The sequence below is a fragment of the Lissotriton helveticus genome, chromosome 9, assembly GCF_964261635.1.
Source record: "Lissotriton helveticus chromosome 9, aLisHel1.1, whole genome shotgun sequence".
NCBI lineage: Eukaryota > Metazoa > Chordata > Amphibia > Caudata > Salamandridae > Lissotriton > Lissotriton helveticus.
The window spans coordinates 188,908,696-188,929,954 of NC_136070.1; the positions used below are offsets into that span (position 1 = coordinate 188,908,696).

At 45.5% G+C, this 21,259-nt stretch overlaps 1 protein-coding gene across 1 annotated transcript in view; it reads left to right on the forward strand.

Moving 5' to 3' along the window:
• Positions 1-20,359, forward strand: part of GNG2 (G protein subunit gamma 2) — a 280,638-nt gene extending 260,279 nt beyond the window's left edge. Inside the window, exon 5 of the mRNA XM_078659741.1 lies at positions 17,678-20,359. Within this exon, the coding sequence (XP_078515867.1) occupies positions 17,678-17,806 (129 nt within the window). The 3' untranslated portion in view covers positions 17,807-20,359. The remainder of the gene's footprint in view (positions 1-17,677) is intronic.
• Positions 20,360-21,259: the final 900 nt, after the last annotated feature.

The following is a 21,259-nucleotide window of genomic DNA, read 5'->3' on the forward strand; positions in this document are numbered from 1 at the left end:
CTCCTGGACTTCCGAGTCCCTGCTGCAGGCGCCGTTGATGTTTTCCAGCTCCTCCCGCTTGCTAGCGCCTCACAGGCAGCGCTTCCTCGCTGAAGCCGTGAAGCGGCACCCGCGGAGCGGGTGCGGCGAGAGGCAGCGGCAGCACTCGGTCCCAAGGGCAGAGGGCAAGGAGCAAAGCAGTAACCTCCGGTAAGCACCCAGTGTCCCAAACAGTAATGGTGGCACACGCCTTTTCACTCTGGCCAGGCGGGGGGCGTGTCTGTCAGTTGGCGCGTCCGTGTGCACCTGTGGACCGCAGGGACTCCTGGACTTCCGAGTCCCTGCTGCAGGCGCCGTTGATGTTTTCCAGCTCCTCCCGCTTGCTAGCGCCTCACAGGCAGCGCTTCCTCGCTGGAGCCGTGAAGCGGCACCCGCGGAGCGGGTGCGGCGAGAGGCAGCGGCAGCACTCGGTCCCAAGGGCAGAGGGCAAGGAGCAAAGCAGTAACCTCCGGTAAGCACCCAGTGTCCCAAACAGTAATGGTGGCACACGCCTTTTCACTCTGGCCAGGCGGGGGGCGTGTCTGTCAGTGGGCGCGTCCGTGTGCACCTGTGGACCGCAGGGACTCCTGGACTTCCGAGTCCCTGCTGCAGGCGCCGTTGATGTTTTCCAGCTCCTCCCGCTTGCTAGCACCTCACAGGCAGCGCTTCCTCGCTGAAGCCGCGAAGCGGCACCCGCGGAGCGGGTGCGGCGAGAGGCAGCGGCAGCACTCGGTCCCAAGGGCAGAGGGCAAGGAGCAAAGCAGTAACCTCCGGTAAGCACCCAGTGTCCCAAACAGTAATGGTGGCACACGCCTTTTCACTCTGGCCAGGCGGGGGGCGTATCTGTCAGTGGGCGCGTCCGTGTGCACCTGTGGACCGCAGGGACTCCTGGACTTCCGAGTCCCTGCTGCAGGCGCCGTTGATGTTTTCCAGCTCCTCCCGCTTGCTAGCGCCTCACAGGCAGCGCTTCCTCGCTGAAGCCGCGAAGCGGGTGCGGCGAGAGGCAGCGGCAGCACTCGGTCCCAAGGGCAGAGGGCAAGGAGCAAAGCAGTAACCTCCGGTAAGCACCCAGTGTCCCAAACAGTAATGGTGGCACACGCCTTTTCACTCTGGCCAGGCGGGGGGCGTGTCTGTCAGTGGGCGCGTCCGTGTGCACCTGTGGACCGCAGGGACTCCTGGACTTCCGAGTCCCTGCTGCAGGCGCCGTTGATGTTTTCCAGCTCCTCCCGCTTGCTAGCGCCTCACAGGCAGCGCTTCCTCGCTGAAGCCGCGAAGCGGCACCCGCGGAGCGGGTGCGGCGAGAGGCAGCGGCAGCACTCGGTCCCAAGGGCAGAGGGCAAGGAGCAAAGCAGTAACCTCCGGTAAGCACCCAGTGTTTTAATATCGTACAAAGACATAAATGATTCAAAGTATGTTAATAAAGTTTAAACAACTCAAATACCCATAATGCACTACTTATGACTTTACACATTATAGTGCTTGATTGAAATTGATAATAACTTAAATGCCATTATCACTTTCATCACTGGGAACATCTAATATGACAGACCTTCAAAGGTACATAGATGGCCCAAGCCTTGCCATGCCATGTGGCTGTGCTGACAGAAAGCACCCTTATAACAAGCCCTGTGAATCCTATTCCCCTGTACAAGGAGGATTTCAGCTATCTGCTGGGTTCACTCTGTCCCTCTGCACACACAGTTCTGTATGACGTGTTAATAGTGCTCACATCTCATATCCTAAGGCTGTTTCATGTGTCCACTACACATAAGGTATGTCCATGTCTTGTCTTGTGTGCTTTCGGTTTCTGTATGAACATAAACAGGGCATTGCCAAAACCATTTCTGGGGATATTACAAACTGGACATGACTACAGGCTGCTGTGTGACGTGTGCTCTTTGCATTTTACATATACGGTTGGCCATGTATACAATAAAAGTATACAAATAAATAACTGGAGGAATTCACCTTTTGTATATACCATTAAAATTCTTGGTGTATACTATTAGTAAACTAAGCATGGCCAAAACCAACTGGATTCTCTATTTTATGAGTGAAAAAAACATCTTCCATGATTAACAAGTTTGTTTGGTTTTGTGGATGACAAAAGGCTAACTGTGAGAATGAGTGAACGGTTGGATGACTAGGTGCATAAACACACTACTGATTTAGTGCATGGTTGGATAGGGTTATCAGTCGATGAGTGCATAGATCGATGGGCGAATGGTACTTGTTCTAAAGTGAGACACCGATTGTTACTACAGTTATGCAGAAACCTTGGAACAACTCATTGCGCACAGGCTTTTAGGATATTAAAATACGATTCTAGTATGCCCATTGCGTACTCAGTTTCTCGCTATCTGTTTTCAATGTGGTGCGCACGCCGAGCTATTTTAAAGTGAGGGCCAGCCCAATTAAATCACCCTACTCCACCATTGTGATTGATTGTTTTACAAATCTAATTTTATTATATCTTAAGTGTCACAAATGTGTACTTTTAAAGTATTTATTTTGCTTTTAAACTTCCTAAGGAATTTTCTAACATTTTAATGTACATGGATTTTACTCATGGAAAATTTGAGTCGCATGAATAGTGTTGTATTTTTCTTCAATTGTGCTTTTATGGCCTTGTTAGGCCGAAATAAAGAATTTCTTGACTTGACTTGTTCTAAATGTATATGTAGCCTTGGGCTTGGCTTGTCTTCAACAGAGTAGGAAGCACAGGATTGCAGTTCCTTTGCAAAAGCTAATAAGTGTAATTTGCACATTTACTCCCATGTAATTGGAACTGCATTTGAATGGATACTGGCAATATGCCAAGAATTGCTACTGTGATGCCTAACCCTGTGTGTACCTCTCACCGACCCCCCATTTCAGCTGCCCCCCACACCTGTAATGCCTTGGACTGCTCAACCCACACTACCACTGAGTGTCAAAGGCTGAAGGTGTACTTTGCACAGTTGACCAGGATCCATAGCAGGTCGGGCCCTGGGAAATCGGGGGCAAATGGCCTCAACCCACATGGTTGGGCCCAGTGGCTCCTGCTTGCCCCATGGTGCTCTGAATTGGGTTCTGACACTTATAAACGTAACCAGAAACTCATAAACCAAAACTCATCTATGTGTAAGAGCCGAGCTCCACCCCTCCGGGGGTACGGCATTTAACCCAGTGCCAAAGCCGCCACCATCTTTCTGTGCAACAATGCCCTCCAGTGCTGGTTGACAATGGAGCAAGGCCTGAGTGCCAAAAAAAGACTCTTTGTAGGGCCGCCCTCAAGTGCGAGGGCACCTGCTTGCTTTAAATGCTCGAAGCCGGCTTTCTCATTGAGGCCAAAAGTGCCATTGGTGCCAAAGCGGCGAACGCCGGCAACAAGACCAGCTTTGTATCTGAGACACGCTCTTGATGCCAAGCGCTACAGAAGGAGCTCAACGAAAGGTAGATTTGTCTTTGTGGAGACCCTGCTATCAGACACTCCTGTATCCCTCTTGCCAACCAGGAGGCCTAAAGGCAAAGCACTTGCCCCACTCCTCATCTCCTACTCCTCCTCCACCACCTCCTTGACAACCTCTTCCACCACCCCTTCTTCACCTCCACCTCCCTCACCTCCTCAAGGGTCCCTGGAGTCATACCCCCACACTAGCAGTCCTAGGGCCAGATGTAGGAAGCCTAATACCGGTCGGTAACGGCCGAAATTACCGAATTTCGGCCGTTACCGACCGGTATTAGGCAATTGGGATGTAGGGGCCTAATTTAAGGATTCGTAATTTACCGAATCGGTAATTTAAGGAATCGGTAAATTACTGAATTCCTAAATACCGATTCGGTAAATTACCGAATCCTTAATGTAGGATGCACTCAAGTGAGTGATTTTCACTTGTAAGGATTCGTTTTTTACCACCAACTACAAGTTGGTGGTAAATAACGAAAATCGTTAAAAAAGCAATTTTGTTGTTTTTTTAACAGTGCCATGTGGCAGACATACATGCCAGGGCATGTATGTCTGCCACATGTGCACCCATGCACTATACAGGGGTGCAACAGGGTGTCAATGTGACACCCTGCCACCCTTGTAGGTCTACCCCTTATTACCGATTCGGTATTTACCAAATCGGTAATTCTCATTCATTCCTATGGGCCTCCAGGCCCATAGGAATTAAATGGGAATACTGATTTGGTAAATACCAAATAGGTACTTACCGAATTTTACAGTTTCGGTAAAATTTACCGAATCATTAGCTACATATCATTTACTGATTCTAAAATACAGAATCAGTAAAATTCGGTATTTTAGAATCAGTAAATTATATTTACCTACATCTGGCCCCTAGTCCTTAATTCCCAGTTGAGGACTTTGCCCCAGTCTAACCAGTTACCTCAGGGGATACATGGGAGTATTATGATCTAGACAGTCAGATCCAGACCTAGAATATGTCCCAGTCAGGGCCTCCCCACCTGAAGACACCATGGCATACCAAAGCGTTATTCAAAGTGTGACCACCTACTATAAGGTAGAGGTGTACGCTACCACATGGAGGATTACTTCATACTAGAAATGCTCTCAAATACAGAGTGTTCTGTCAGGAAAAGTGTTGCCGTGGGTGAGCCACACACATTGGCGCATTGCCACATCTCTAGGCCTCTTTTCTCACTACGATAGAGCCCATTGGGAGGAGATGGAGGGGCTCCATTAGCTATTCCCTGATTAATATTGTAAGCAAGGGGAACAGCTAGTAGATGAGGAGAAAGGCTTTTTCCAGTGTAATCATCAGGTGTGCACTGGATGCAGCAGATAAAGCAGCCAAGGGGATCAACACATCAGTCATCCTTTGATGTCACTCTGGGCTCCATGTACTTTGCTTGAAGCCAGAGGTGCAACAGCAAGTCATCAAGCTGCCTTTCGACGGGGAACATCTGTTCGGTCCGCAGGTTGACACCATGCTTAAAAAGATCAAGAAACACACAGAAACAACCAAGGCCTTGGAAGCCCTTCAGGTTCCATCGGGTAGGGGATCCTTTCATAGGAAGCAGTCGAGGTTACTCCAAAGCCACTTCCTTAGACCAAATCCAGTCCTTCCATCTGGAGGCTGGAGCAACAGGGTTATCACCCACAAGGTGGCAGGGGTTCCACACGGGGCTCCTTTGGAGGGAATGGCTCCAAGGGCAGAGGCACCCAGAGTAAGGAGCATCTACCTCTAAGATCTGACTTGCTATTTCCCCCCTCTGATCACACGACTGTCGGACCCCCTTTTAAAATGTTCCTTCTAAACTGTCGCTCTCTGACTAAACATGCGGTGGAAATGTCAATCCTCCTCGAGGATATTAACCCTGACGCAATATTCCTAACAGAAACCTGGTTAAGGGAAGAAGCTGACCCAGACATTACCGCCATTTTACAGAAGGGATACGGATTACAAAGGGTCGACAGGGTAGAGGGCAGAGGAGGAGGATTAGGCATACTTTTTAAGGATTGTTACCAATGCAGAACTAGTCTGCGACAATTCCTACCTGCGAAAGTATGAACTTCGCACTCGACCTATCCCCCACCTTAACCTTCTCCGGCCTACTTATCTACCGTCCCCCAGGCCAAATGGGAGATTTCATGAACCTTCTTCCATCCAAGGTTGCTGAATCAGCCGTCTCTCTGCCTCCTTTTACGGTTCTAAGTGATATGAATATTCACTTAGACGATCCTATGGATCCCCTAGCTACCACCTTTTTAAACAGTCTTGCAGCCCTACAAATTGTTCAGAAGTGTTTTGAACCTACACACAACAAAGGTCACCTGCTAGACGCAGTCCTAAGTAATGATCAGAACCCAGTTCCCCTCCCATGGACCGATCATTTTTTGGTCCCACTCCTCTGGCACATCCCTAGTCCCCTCTCTGTGCCCCCTCGAGCCACATTAAGAGGGAGGGACTGGGCGAAACTATCCACAGACCAGTGGGTAGACTCCCTCTCTACTACTCCTCGGCAGACCGGGGTTGACGTAAATACACTCTACATCCATTATGCCAATTGGCTACAGACCACCTTAGACACACTCGTGCCCCAGAAACCCCTCAAAGTGAAAACCAAGTCCAAAAAATCACCCTGGTTCACCCCAGAGCTAAAAGGGTTAAAACAAAACTGCCGGAAGCTTGAGAGAACTTGGAGACGCACTCTCAAGGAACAGGACAGAAGCAGCCATGGAGAGGCAATTAAAAAATATAAAGCGGAAATTACATTGGCACAAGCTTTATTTTACGAGGAAAAAATTACAACGTCCGCCAATTCCCCGAGGGAACTATTCCGAATAGCGAAATCCTTCCAGCACCCCCCCCCCCAATTCGGCAGGACCCTCATGAAGCCCAGACTCACTGTGACAATCAGGCAGAGTACTTTTATCAAAAAATCCAAGCCATCTCTTCATCATTTGACCTGGTCAGTCAACACTCAGTGGGAACAGACACCCTTCCTCCAACCATGGTTTGCCAACTAGCTGAATTCCCACTGCTTGAAGAAGACTCGCTTAATACTCTTATGTTGAAAGTTACAACAGGCTCCCCTTTAGATCCTGCCCCTCCACGCTATCTCCTGAAAGTCGCGGATACCATTAGACCAGTAATTTTAAATATCGTAAATATGTCAATCACCAAAGGGAGAGTACCAGATATCTGGAAATGCGCACAAGTTAGGGCTCTGTTAAAAAAAAAAACCTTGACCCTGAAAAAATTACTAATTACCGCCCCATCTCACTCCTTCCTTGGGTAGGTAAGCTGCTTGAGAAACATATCAACACCAGCCTCATGTCCTATCTGGAAGCCAACCAGCTGCTCCATGACTCTCAAGCTGGCTTTCGCCCAAAACTGGGGACAGAGGCGGCATTATTGACTGTCACAGAACTAGCCCGCAAGCACATGGATCAAGGCGGCACCACAGCAATTATGCTGTTGGACGTAAGTGCCGCCTTTGATACCGTGAACAGCACCATCCTTATCTCCCGATTAAAACAGCTTGGAGTGACGGGAAGCGCCATTTCATGGCTACAGTCTTTTTTGGAAAATCAAACTTTCCAGGTGGTGGAGGGTGACATTCATTCCAAAACTTGGCCTCTCAATCAAGGTGTGCCTCAGGGCTCCTCCCTGAGCCCCACACTTTTTAACATTTATATACAACCATTAGTGGAGGTCGTTCACCCTTTTGGGTTTGAAATCGTGACCTACGCTGATGACACACAGCTTGTGGTGGCCCTGAATCAGCCAGGACACACCCCGTCTAACTTGAACAGTTGCCTAGTAGCAGTCACAAAATGGATGGCCTCTTCCCATTTAAAACTTAACGGGGACAAAACTGAACTGATGTTCCTGGGGAACACAGCCGGCCCTAGACCAACTCTACAATGGCCACCCTGTATGGGCCCCCCTCCAGAACCAAAAAAGCAAATCAAAAGCTTGGGCATGTGGCTGGATAATACCCTCAGCTTTAACCAGCAAGCTACAATACTCTCAGCCACCTGCTTCGGGCTGATGCGTATGTTGCGGAAAATTCTACCACTTCTCCCTTTCCAGGCCCGCAGGATAATGGTCCAGGCCATCATCCTGTCCCGTCTCGATTATGGGAATGCTTTATATCTGGGTGCACCGACCAGCACACTTAAAAAGCTGCAAGTCACTCAGAACGCAGCAGCACGTCTACTGCTAGGCCTGTCCCGTAGTCACTCTGGCACCGCTGCCCTGAGAAATTTACACTGGCTGCCCATCCAAGCCAGAGTAAAATTCAAGGCTATGTGCATAATGCATAAGGCCATGTGGAAAAACGCCCCCGCAATGATCTGTTCCTTAGCCACCCCTTACCATCCCCAAAGATCACTGCGTTCCAGCACGGCCTTTCTGGCAACAACACGCAAAATCAAACGGGCCAGGTGGGGTGGACGCTCCTTCTCCCTGAATGCGGCCATGACTTGGAACTCTTTACCTTCTACGCTCCGCAACGAGTCCAATCTTTTAAAATTCCGCAAAACTCTTAAAACCTTCCTTTTTTCTAAATAATTCAGTAGACTCTCAGAGATATGCATTTATAGCGCTACGAGGCCTTCGGGTAGTAATGCGCTTTATAAAACCCACTTTCATTTCATTTCATTTCACAACACCTGTCTGGGGGAGACTTCAGGGATTTTTTCCCCTCTTGGAGGAGCTCACCACAGACTGGTGGTCCTGTCCATTATTTAGCATCACTACTGGGTCGAGCTCATTTCAACCCCACCACACATCCCACCTCACACCCACACCCACTTCCCAGAACATCCCATACTGCTACAAGAATAGGTGCAGGTGCTCCTACTCAAACGAGTCATAGAGCCAGCGCCCCATCAACATCAGGTCAAAGGTCTCTACTCCCTATACGTCCTCATTTCCAAGAAGGATGGATCACTCAGACCAATCCTCAACCCCATTAATCTCAACAGATGCATCCTGTCAGAACACTTCCAAATGGTCAGCTTACAAGATGTCACCCCGTTACTGTAGCAAGGCAACTTCATGGCCACACTAGACCTGAAGGACACCTACTTTCACATCCAGCTCATCTGTATTACCCCTGCTCCATTTTAAGTGGTCAACACTACCAGTTCAAGGTTCTACCCTTTGGCATCATCACGGGCTCAAGGGTCTTTACCAAGCATTTAGTGGTGGTAGCCCCTCACTTCAGTAGGGCCAGAACTCATGTCTTCTTCTCACTCAATGATTGTCTGATGAATCAATGAATTAATGGATTTATTAAGAGCAAACTTTGCCCGGAGGCGCCTTGGTGCTGCACAGACGGACAAGGGGTGAGACTAACCTGTTACTATTTTTGAACGAATAGCCAGGTTTTGAGGGATTTTCTGAATGCTTGTAAAGAAGGGGAGGTTTTGAGTTCCAAAGGCAAGGAGTTCCAGAGCAGAACTGTGGATCTAAAAAAAATTTACCACCCCGTGTGATTTTTCTGAAGGGAACAACTACAGGATTCCTGGTCATTCTTGAGTGGAGAGTTCTGCTGGGAGTATACCACCCAAGATGCTTTTTGAAGTAGGCAGGTCCATACGCATAGAGGGTCCTATAAGCTATGCATAGAGATTTGAAAATGATACACTGTCTTACAGGAAGCCAGTGGAGTGTGCTAATGGCTCCCTTTGCCGATTCAAATCTAGCACTTTTAGAAGAAAGCGTGCTGATGTATTCTGCAAAGCTTGAAGCTTTTTTAATAGTTTCATTATTACATGTTTTAATAATGATCAAGAGCACCCACACATAGGTCCGGTCGCAATCTCCATGCCGTCTGAGGTTCATTGTGAACACCACCAAGTCACACTTGAGGCCGCTTCAATTTCAACCCTTTTTAGGGTCGGTACTCAACCCTGTAGTGGGCAAAGCCTTCCCTAGTTACCATTGTGTGAAAACCCTTTCAGCAGTTTCTCTTTTTTTTTCAGCCACTTGTTCCACTTTCAGTAATGCACCTTCTGGGAATGACGGTTATGTGCATTGCAATGGTCACTGTGCATTGACTACATATGTGCCCACTTCAGGAATGCCACACAAGCCAATGATCACAAGCAGAGGGTCAGTTGGAAGATCTAGAGTTGGTCAGGGCCAGCACCCATCAATCTCTGCAGCAGTGTAACAGCAACAATCTTTTGTGCTGCAGTTCCCTTTGCAGACCCAGTTCCGCAAGTGACCATCACAGCGGACGCATCTCTAGTCGACTGGGGAGCACATTTCAATGACATAACAGTTCAGCGTCTGTGGCCACCTCATCAAAGGGGTTTCCACATTAAATACTTGCAACTGTTAGCCATTCATCTTGCTCTCAAAGAATTTCTTCAGCAGCTTCAATGCAATGTAGCCCTTGCTTACACATGCCTGCATGTTCTACCTGCAAAAGCAAGAAGACAATCATCCCCCTTGACTATCGGCCCTAGTGCAGCAGACCTGGCTGGGACATCCACTACTAAGTTCATCACCTGGCAGAGTATCTTCCAGGAGTGGACAGTGACTTCACAGACCTGCTCAGCAAAACGCAGCAACAAGTTTATGAGTGAGATTTCCACCCTCAAGTCCTGCTCCTTTACATCCAGAGACGGGCACCCCAAACATAGCCCTTTTTGTAACACACAAAAACAAAAAATGCCTAAACTTCGCTGGCAGGCTTCCATACCCCGTCCATGGGCTCTGTGGATGAATTGATCAGGTATCTTCGCGAACACTTTTCCTCTTCTCACTGATTCCTTACGTGGCCAATAAGCTCAAACATCTCTTGCCCTCATCTTGGTGGCTCCAACGTGGGCCAGACAACGCAACCATGGTTCTCGACCTTTCCAGAAATATCCATTGCACCAAACGAGAAGCTCCCCAACAGGCTGGACCTTCTCAAGCAAAACCACAGCAAAGCCAGACACATAGACCGCAGGTAACACAAGCTGGCGATTTGGCTTCTGAGGTTCTAGAGATTGACTACCTTCACCTACCTCAAGAGTGCATAGAGACACTCAGGTAAGTCTGTAGGGCCACTACATGCACCTGCTATTCTGCCGAGTGGAAGCGTTTTGTCTACTACTGTACTCCGAAGATCATAAACACTCTTACGTCTATGGTGCAAGACATTATTTGCTACCTCCTACACTTACAAAAGTTAGGGTTAGCCAACAACTCAATCTGGATGAATTTAGCTGCCATTGCTCCATATATGCAACACAGCACAACTCTTTCCACTTCAGAATTCCTGTAAATAAAGCTTTTGTGGAGGGACTTAAACATGTCATTCCACTAAGGTTAACCTCATCCCTGGACTGCAATCTCAATGTTGTCCTTACCAGACTCATGGAGCCACCCTCTAAGCTACAGCATTCATGCTGTTTACAGTTTATTGCTTGGAAGGTTGTCTTCCTGGTAGCTATAACTTCTTTGAGACATATTAGAGTATTGCAGTCCCTCACAAGGCAGGCACTTTACTTCTAGGTACATCAAGATAGAGTGGTTCTTAGAACTAATCCAAAACTCCTACCCAAGGTGGTCTACCCATCAGCGGCAGCTCCTCCATTAAGGTGCAGGAACATCACCCCACTGAAAATTCCAGCATGAAAAATAAAATGATAACAAAACAATGTTATTTTCATTTTATTTTTCATCATGCAGGCTGCCAGCCCAGCTGACTGAGCATCTGAGCCAGTCATAGGGTGAAGCGAGACCATCCAAAACCGGATAGCCACTGCAGAAGGTGGCGAAGGAGTGGTGGCACTGCATGTGCACGTCGGTTTGCCCGGCTGTCTTAAGAGGGCCAAACAGACATGCACACTTAGATCTCTCCAACCCAAGCTGTGATGCACTGTCAAGTGGATGAAAGACCCAGGCTCCCAGTCGCTGTGTGAGCCCAAAACCTGCCCGCTCAGACCAATCCCGGTGCTTCTCTCATGCTGGAATACAGTATTACCAGCATGATAGCAGCATCTGGATTGGCCTAGTGGAGTATGAGAGCCTGTGTAGTGCACTCACGGACTGCTGGGAGTTGGTCACTCCTTGCATGGATACCTTCTGTCTGCAGAGAGCGAGAGGAAGGTCACTTTGAGCTGCTGCAGCACGAGGCGCTGGGCTGGCTTCGAGGCATACAGTATTCTGAGGATGGAGCAGTAAAGGTCACATCGTTACTGCAGAGGTGCACAGCCTCCTCTGCACTAACTGCACTCAGATACCAGCGGATCAGACTCCCTCCCTTCCTCCCTGAACCTACCAATATCAACTGTGGAGTACCTCAAGGATCATCGCTCAGCCCCATACTTTTTAACATCTACATGGCCCCCCTCGCCGCCATTGTCCGACAGCATGGGCTCAGCATTGTATCCTACGCCGATGACAACCAGCTCATCCTCTCACTCACGAAGAATCCCGAAGACACCAAACTCTGCTTCCAGGAAGGAATGAAGAACTTGGCAGCCTGGATGAAGGACAGCTGCCTGAAGCTCAACTCAGAGAAGACCGAGGTCCTCATCCACGTACTCTGCACCTCCGCCCGGGACTACACCTGGGGCCCCCCCGCCCTCGGGAATCCACCCACCTCTACGGACCACGCACAAAAGTTCAGCATCATCCTCGACTCTTCCGCCAGATCAATGCCGTCACTTCCACGAGTTTTAACTGCCTGCGCATCCTCTGTAAGACCTTCAAATGAATCTCCCCTGACTGCAGAAGGACCGTCACCCACAAGCTCGCAACTAGCAGACTGGACTATGGCAATGCCCTTTACGCCGTAATGAACAGAACTCTTCTACACAAACTCCAAACCATCCAGAACTCTGCAGCCAGACTCGTCCTCGGGACACTGCGCCACAAACACATGACCCAACACCTACGAGACCTCCACTGGCTCCCCGTTGAGAAGAGGGTCACCTTCAAACTCCTCACCCATGCATACAAATCCCTCAACAACATCAGACCCAATTACCTAAACGAAAGAGTATCCTTCCACGTACCCAAGAGGATGTGTAGTCGCCTGCAGTAGAATACAGTCACCCCTGGCTTTACCAGACCGTTACTTACTCAAAGAGGGTCCATTAGTAAATATAAACTCATGAGTAAGCCAAGATCACACATGGTATGTGTTGTGAGCTGTAAGGTATGCATAGTTTTCGCGTTCTGTTAAAGGGCTCTTGTGTAGTTGTTTGTTAAATGGTCTCCAGTACCTATTCTCATGTTAATGGTTTCTGACTTGGGACAGAAGGAGAAGAGCACCGAGGTGGCAGCTGGCAGCAGTGTTAGGTAGGATGAGCAACAGGTGACAATCCTTTTTTTTTTATTAAGTGCGTTGTGTGCTAAAGATTCCCTTTGTCAAGGCTACATTCATGGCTTTTTATCTGCCTTGCCAGCCTCAATCAGGATTACGAAAACCTGCTCATTATGTGCAAACATTTCATTAACATTGAAACAATGGTTGTTGAACAATAGCAGAGGTCTGACATTTAACCACTCCCATACACACAATCACTTTCAAATGCCATTAGCTGCCACTGCTCCCCATTCTACTTTAGCCAGGCCATCGAGTTCCCAGTCTTCTTTCCACATCCAGACTCAGTAGCTGAAAGGGCTCTTCCAACACTTGATCTCATGTGTCCTCTCATGTACTATATTAATAGGACTAAATACATTTGCAAAATGCAACAGTGGTTCCCAAACTGTGATCCATGGACCCCAAGGGGTCCGTGAGTCAATCCCAGGGGGTCTGCAGGAAGTAGTTTTAAAAGCACGGCAAAGTTCCTTGTATAATCAGCAGTTTTCAGGCAACAATACAAGTGTCAAGATAACTACGGTGATTAATGTACCTGCTGGAGAAAGATTAGAGTTTTGTCCAGTGGCAGCTTTGACTCATCTTAGGTGGCGCAGATGGTTAATATGCCTGCTGTACAGAAAATTGTACCATCCTTTTAAAACATGGTATTATATGTCCATAGCTCAGTGAGTTACTGCTTTTGTCACAGAAATTCTTTTGTTGCTGTGCAGTTCATAAGTTACAATCGTGATCCTACACAGTGATCCATGAACTGCCATCAAAGAGCTACGTACAAACTGCATGGTACAAATCTGTAAGTTATGTTTCTTTCCCAGTCTTTAATTATCCTGATGCTGCTAAAAAAAGGTTTGTATGGGTAGAAATAAATTCCTATTATTAAAGTCAATGCTAACCACTGTGCTACATTCTGAATCCTAAATTGGTGCTACTCCAGACCAAGCACTCTTAGAAAATGTGAATCCTTCACCTTGTTGTCCCCTTTGCCTTATGTAACATTTGCTACACACTGATTTACACACGTATGATTTATTGTCTGTATGTGTGTGATGTAAAGTGCTCTGACACCCCACACTGGTATGAGAGGTGCTATAAAGCAAATGTAATACATGTGAGAGAGGGGCTATGGAGAGATGAGATGCACTGTTGGAGGGTGATAGTGAGGGAATCATTGAAGAGCACCAACAAAGATTGTTGTATCCTGGTGCACAGTAAGGCCATAATGTACTATGCTTTAAAAGCTAATACAATTCAATATGTAATGAAAAATGTTTTGTAGAATGCACCATTTGTTCCCAAATTTTCTTGGTGGGAGAGCCCCCCAAAGACCCGTTGGTAGAGGTCAGGCTTACACTTGGTGTGCACTGTACCTGCACCTATCTGACATTTGCCTGGCTGCTTTGGGTTTCCAGTCCGCCCTGGCAGGTGCAGGAGCCTTGTACCGCGAAATACAACCAAACATTGAAAAGTTAGTCACCAAGATGCAGCACCAGCCTTCCCATAAACCTTTTTCAATTTTGGAGATATTTTTCAATATAAAATAATAAAATCTTTTGTAATTTGAGTATTTGTTTGGTCTGCACTTGTTTGTGTATGTTTTCAGAGTAACTGTTGTAATGTTTAAAATTTAAATCGTACAAGTTGCTTGGGGGTCCCCTGCTTCCAGTCGTGACTTAATGGTTATACTGAGGAGTCAAAAGGTTGGGAACCACTGGCTTACAATCTAAGTAGCATAATCCTTACCACGTGTGGTAAATGCTACACCATATTCTGACAAACTTCTAATAACGACCTATTACAAAGTATACCTAAATACCATGGGCAGGTGGCGTGCCAATAACTTCCAAATGGGGAAAAAAGGTGAAACAGCACATACGTATCTGCATTTGAACTCCAACTCATGTATGTTTTCTGCCATTTCCTTGCAGATTCTCATGCAAAGATAGCCGTGTATCGTATGTGCTCTCTTGACATTCCAAGCTAAACTATAGTTTCCTTCATATGGTGCACTTTGGGACTTCTGTGTTTTCGAAGTCTGGTCTTTAGCTTTCAATGGCCACTTTGAGCAAATGGCTTTAGTTTACTATTTCAGTTGGCAATGACTTATCTGTGGTAGAGCATTCCAGTTGTAGCCAGGGAGTGTTCTCCTCAAGGTATGGCTGTTCCTAGGTAAAGGGTGAGGGTGTTTTTTCTCAAAGACATCTGGGGCCATATAACAGAAAGTGCCCCGGGGGTGCAACAGGCGTTTGCGCCTGCTTTGCATGCCCCTGGGGCACTTTGGTATTACAAAAGGGGCCACAGAAGCATGTGCGGCCTCTTCTGTAACACCGATAGCACTGGCGCACGTAAAGTGCCAGCGCTAAATGCAGGGGGCGTTTCCTCATTTGCATGGGGGCGTGCTCCATGCAAATGAGGGAATCCCTTTGCCTCTGCACCTGCGATGTATTACAGACGCGGTCACAGAGGTAAAGATGCACTCAGGAGACGCACTGACAGTACGCCAACTAAATGGTGGAGCACTGTCATTGCACCCCCTGAGAGCAGCCCGCTATATGGGTTAAAGGGAGTCCTATTGACGCTCCAGACATCCCCTTGCAGGTGGGTGCAGTACGCCCTTTACATACAAGGGCCCCTAAAGGGCAACTCTGCATCCTTAGTCACATTCTAACAACTGGGATGGGTGATCCAAAGTATCTTGAGTTTATAACCAGGTTTTTCTTTCCTTCTTTATTACGTGGGTGACAATACGGCAGTGTTATATTTAATGGTGTAACTGCAAACTTGTTGTTAGCTGTTTTATTTCTCTGTCAAATTATGGCTTTGGTATAACCTCATGTTAAGAAAAGAGTGGGAGTGGAGGTTGAGGATCTAATAACTTCATTACTTACCAGTGATTTCTTTACTCCAGTTCCCTCCTTTGAAATGAGAATGGCTCATGTGTCCTAAAGAGGGCTTATGTACTTCCCTGGGAGGAGGACAAGTGGGGAGGCCCATAGTCTCTATTTAAGAAGGGAAGCAGGTGGTGTTACATGGTATTTAGGAGACTGAGATCTTTTTTCAGTTCAGGTTTCTTGGGGAGGAACAATGGGCTACATGTAAAGAAAAGAATTGGGGTAAGGAACTGGGGATCGAAGAGGAGGCATTATTGTTAAGCAAGGAGTTAGAGGGTTCTTCAGCACTGTCAGCATATCCTGACCACATCAAGTAAGAGCTAATTTCACACATTAGGGCAGGGGAGATTTTGCAGTGTCTGAACTGCATTGTATTAGGACAAGATATTGGTAGAAAGACCGGCTGTTCCGGAAGGTCGGTCCAGATAATGAGAACCAAAGCTACCTATGTAGGGTTTATGTTCTACATGAATGACATCCAAACAGTTTAATGGAAAACAATTCTATATGCATTTATTCACATGTATTATTCTTAAGTTAAAAATATCTTTAGATAATGCAACTGTTATGAGGTTTCCAGGACTCTCTTAGGCAGAAATATTGATGCATCCGAGTGATGATATATGTAGCTATGGCTTCTTCTTTTGTCACAACTCTTAGGTCTACTGGTTACAGCACACTATGATATCGCTGTTTTTCTGTGAAATGTGGCTTAGTTCCTGGAATAACACACACAATGACAGATTTTAAATTGTCACTCCTGCCAGTATGGCCAGATGTATCATTATGCCAATCACAAATAGTGGCAGTAATTTGCACGTATTTTTGAGATCAGTAGAGAATTTTGCAAACTGACCCATGTATTAATAAGTTTACAGAGGTCGGGTCGTAAAAATTCAGAATCGTAGTGGGTTGCAATTTTAACTACCTAATTACTGTTTATTAGGTAGGTCGCAAATTACAACTCACTCCGATTGGAGACAATCACAGAGGTAGTTGCCCATGAGGTTCAGCAGGCCCCCATGGCTGTGACTGCTTTTAAATGAAGAAAATATTTTTGAAAGCAGATTTCATTAAAGGAAACAGCTCTGCTTTTTTCAAAAATGCTTTTTTTTCTTAAAGGTTTCTCTGAGTGTTGGTAGTGGTCTTTTGGACCACTGCCTAATCCTACAGAAGCTTTCTCCACGGTTCACAAAGGGGAAGGTGTCCAAAGTAATTTTCCATCTACTTAGAAGTCAGTGACTTTTAAATGGATTGCGAGAGGAATTCTAGTCACAAACCATTGATGCATACATCACCAAATCGTGATTTGAAAGGTACGCCTCCAACATGCCCCTTTCACATTGCGATTCCATAAGTATTTGGAATCCCATTTTGAGAGTCAGTAAAAGTTCAACAACTATTAAAATGGGATTAGTACATAGAAAAAAAAAGATTTTTTGGTCACAAACACTCAGATTTTGTGAATTTGAGTGTTTGTGACTGCACAATAGGTTAGTAAGTTTGGCCTTTTGTTCTACACCAGTAAGAGAATGGCTTAATATATGCATAACATCTGTCAGCATTTCTCAACTTGTTCCATATGTGCTCCTAAAATGCCTTTATTATGGGAAACATCCTTTACAATGCAACTTTTACCACGCAGTGCCTTTACGACGCAACTTTTACAACGCAAACCATTACAACGCATTGCTCTAGGATAGGGAATAGGTTTAATTTACTATCCAACACCTTCCCTACTATCCACAGGGACTGGAGTTGGAATAGTAAATTAAACTATTCACTATCCAGCGCCCCAAAACACTATGCGTTGTAAAGGCATGCGTTGTAAAAACAGCGTTGTAAAGGCATGCGTGGTAAAAGCATGCGTTGTAATGTTATACAGCCCTTTATTGTAGATTGTTATTTCCAAGCAAGCAAACTCTATGACTTCCCTCACGCAGCCCTTTAACCAAAAGTGTTTCACTTAATTTTAACAGGTGTCGAAAGCGGCAGCGGATTTGATGGCATACTGCGAAGCCCATGCCAAGGAAGACCCACTTCTTACCCCAGTTCCAGCGTCGGAAAACCCGTTTAGAGAGAAGAAGTTCTTCTGTGCCATTCTGTAAACAGAGAAAGAGCCTGGAAACCAGGCAGGCCTCTCTGGACATTGATGTAGAATTTTTAGCCATGTGGAACCCTTGTGTGGGCCACAGAAATTGAAATTGCTCTGAAGCTTAAGGGATGTGCCTGTTTCGAGATATTAGCCATCTTTTCAGGAAGAGAGGAAGATCTACATCATGTAACTTAAAATCTGTAAATGGCCTGTAGAGAAACCAAGTAAAGATAAAAATGTTTGAGACTTCCTGCTCACGCAGGAGGCTAATGATAGATTCTCCCTTCAAAAAGAGACAGGTGTGCAGCGCGAGATAACACTGAGGGTCTGTATAACCTTATTGGATTTATAAGTGTTGTTTTTCAGATACCATTTGATTTAAGGTAAACTGTCAGTTTTAGCAGCAGGGTAGATTGCATTAGTGTTGTTACTTAACCTTTGGTCATGTGCTTTTCTAGTTTAATTTTATTCAGCTTCCAAGCAGACTCAATTTGGCATCAATACGTTTTAAGCGAGATACTAAACCAGACAGTGGAACCAGGACCTGGCAGTGATTAATCACCCTATATCCCCATGTAAATGTTGTTCCCGTCGCCTTTCTAGGAAAAATTACCACTCTTTCTAACATTTATAGATGGTAGATTTGATTCTGCAACTAAAAGTAACTTGTGTTGTAAACAGTGCTTCATATTTTTCGTAATCTACTTTGAGGGCGTGCTGCATGATTACGCTCTCTTTTATTTCCATTTAAATATTTAAATTGTTTCCCTTTGTACCCAGGTGCAAGAAGCTGTAGAGGAAAAACAAATACAGAATCAGTGCATAAAATGGGGGAAATATTGCTAGTGCTATTGGTCTTACAATAATTTTACCACCATGCACTTGCACAGCGAAGTGCGCATGACACCGCTTTTACCCGACAGGTGTCCCCGACAACAGAACTGCAGTCCTGGATAAAAACAACCCATTACAAACCATTGGTGTCTGCCAGATTGCTATGTAAGAATATCACCGTGATATAGAGGAGCTTAGGATATCCTGTGGCATTCTATCCCCTTCAAAGCACTGACGACTGATCCACACCAAGATTAGTGAGATAGCCATCATGACAAATATCTTAGAGAAATTGACATCCATACTAGCTTTTTTGTAGTAGCCACATACATCTTTTGCTACCCTTCTGAAGGAACTTTATATCCCATTTGAAACAAAGTATATTTTTGCTATATTTTGGTAAACATGAGCACTTCTGTCACAGCAGAGGGTTGTTTCTGTAGAGATGCCAGTGACTGCTTTGTCGGATTGTTGCTCTGATGTTGTGGCTTTTTTCTTTTTTTTGGAAGCATGCAAAACAATTATAGAAAGGTATGAAAAAAGACAATAGTTCCCCTCTAAAGGATATGGCACTCCCATTGGAGGTTGCGTCACACGATTCATGCTCTACAGCTGTTTTCACTGGTCTAATATAAACAATGTAAATATACTGTAGATTGTACTTTTTTAAACTTGGAAACCTTCTTTAACTGACGATAAAGCCCGGCCTGGTTCTTTGAGGACCTGAAATCCAGCTCACACCTGACCCATGCTCATTTTAACCATAATGCTCATTCGTACAAATCTTGATGGTGATTTTAACATGACATTTTTACGAAATAGTAATGGAACCTAAGGTAGTGCCACCTATTGCGCAGCAGCAGCGCCACCAATAAAAAGCTTCGCCAACCCCAGTATCAACAGTTAGAAACCAACTTGTTGGCATGCTCTTTTCTTTTCTAAATTCCAACAGAATATATTTCGCCATAAAGGAAATGTAAGCACTTGAAAGATCTGCAATATGTGTCCTATTCAAGATTTGAGATCAACCTATTGAGCGTGAAGCACTATGTACAAAACAAGTTATTGTTATTTTTGTAACCACCTGCAATTGAATGGTCTTTGAGTGCAATAAAATGTAATCACAAAATGAACAAAGAATGTGCAGCAAAAAATCATTCACATGCCATTTGGGGATTTTTTTTGGTGGCAACACTGTTGCAAATTGTTTCAATACATATACTTTGGTTCTAAATTGCAACAAATCGTGGCACCCCTTCACACTCATTTATCTTCGTTGTGCATACAGAGAGATATTGGAGACAGCGGCGGAAAAAAACGCTAATAGCAAATTTGTGAAAGTGCGCCTGGCTGCGCTTTGCATCAAATCTTTGCACAAGGGAGAGCCAAATAAAAGACTTTCACCTCCAATTTCTCACACTGTACATACTGCACACCATAAACCACCTACGGAGTGCCTAGAAAACTGTGTCCTTTAAAGGTATCATGAGTACAGGCATGTGTGAGATGTTTTTAGACAAACATGTGTGGCTTGGTGACTAGGTGCTAGCCATCCTGCCACACCTTCTCATATGGATTTCCTGATCATTTCTGTTCAGGGGTAGGTGAATGTGAATGTGAGCCCTTGTCAGTTTTTTACAGGGAAACTTGAATGAATTTAACAATGTAGTGGTCATTTTCATCCCATGTGAAATAATGTACTTGTTTAAATAAACTTTTGGATTAATTTCAACGACTAATTGTTTTTTCCAGCGACACAATATAACGTGCCTCTTCTCTCCATGATATCTTTGTGTGAAGGGCACAGGTCTACAGATAACTGATGCAGTGAATATTCCAGGCACAGTGGTATCCTCACTTTGATGATACCTGAATAAATGCAGTAGTAGTTTATACGAGAACAAAGGAGGCAAAGGCTACGAATAAATACAAAACATGATTTGGAATTGAGATTGATCAGCTGCTGTTCAAATTCAAGAAAATTAAAGGAGTAAGTGGGAGTATCCACCTGAATTTATTGTTCTGCTGTCAACAGTTGAACCACTTGGGGAACAACTGGGCATAATAGTAGTAAACAGGAGCATCAAATCACCACCATATGTCTTCGAGTGCTTTTGCCAGCAGATGTCACTATCAATCTTGACCACTCAACTTTCCCATCTTGTAGAATCTATTTCCTCATGTTTTACTGATAAAGTATGTCTGATTGTTGTCCTCAGTTTCAGGTGTATTGGAGCATTCTTTCCCTAGGCACCCTGAACAATACTTTTGAATAGATCAATTGGACTGTCTGTGATCTGCCAACAATGTCTCTAGTCCTGATTTCAAGAGGGATAGTAAGAAGCGCAAACTTTTCTTGCAAAGATGTGAAGGTGGTAGCTAAGCGAGAGCCAGGCAAAATAATTAGGCCATCGTTTTTGAAAGCTTTAAGACAGAATTAGATTTCCTAAAGTAGCAATACCATTGTTTAGCACAACACATTAACAATTGTTTTACACCCTGAAGTTGCACAGAAATTGTTCTTTATTAGGGCTAAATATGTTCTAAAGTTCCTTACAGCTAGTATGTTCCCTTTCCTGCTCCAAACTCACTCCTAAGGCAAGTTTTGTTTGCCTTACCCAGTGGAAAAAGA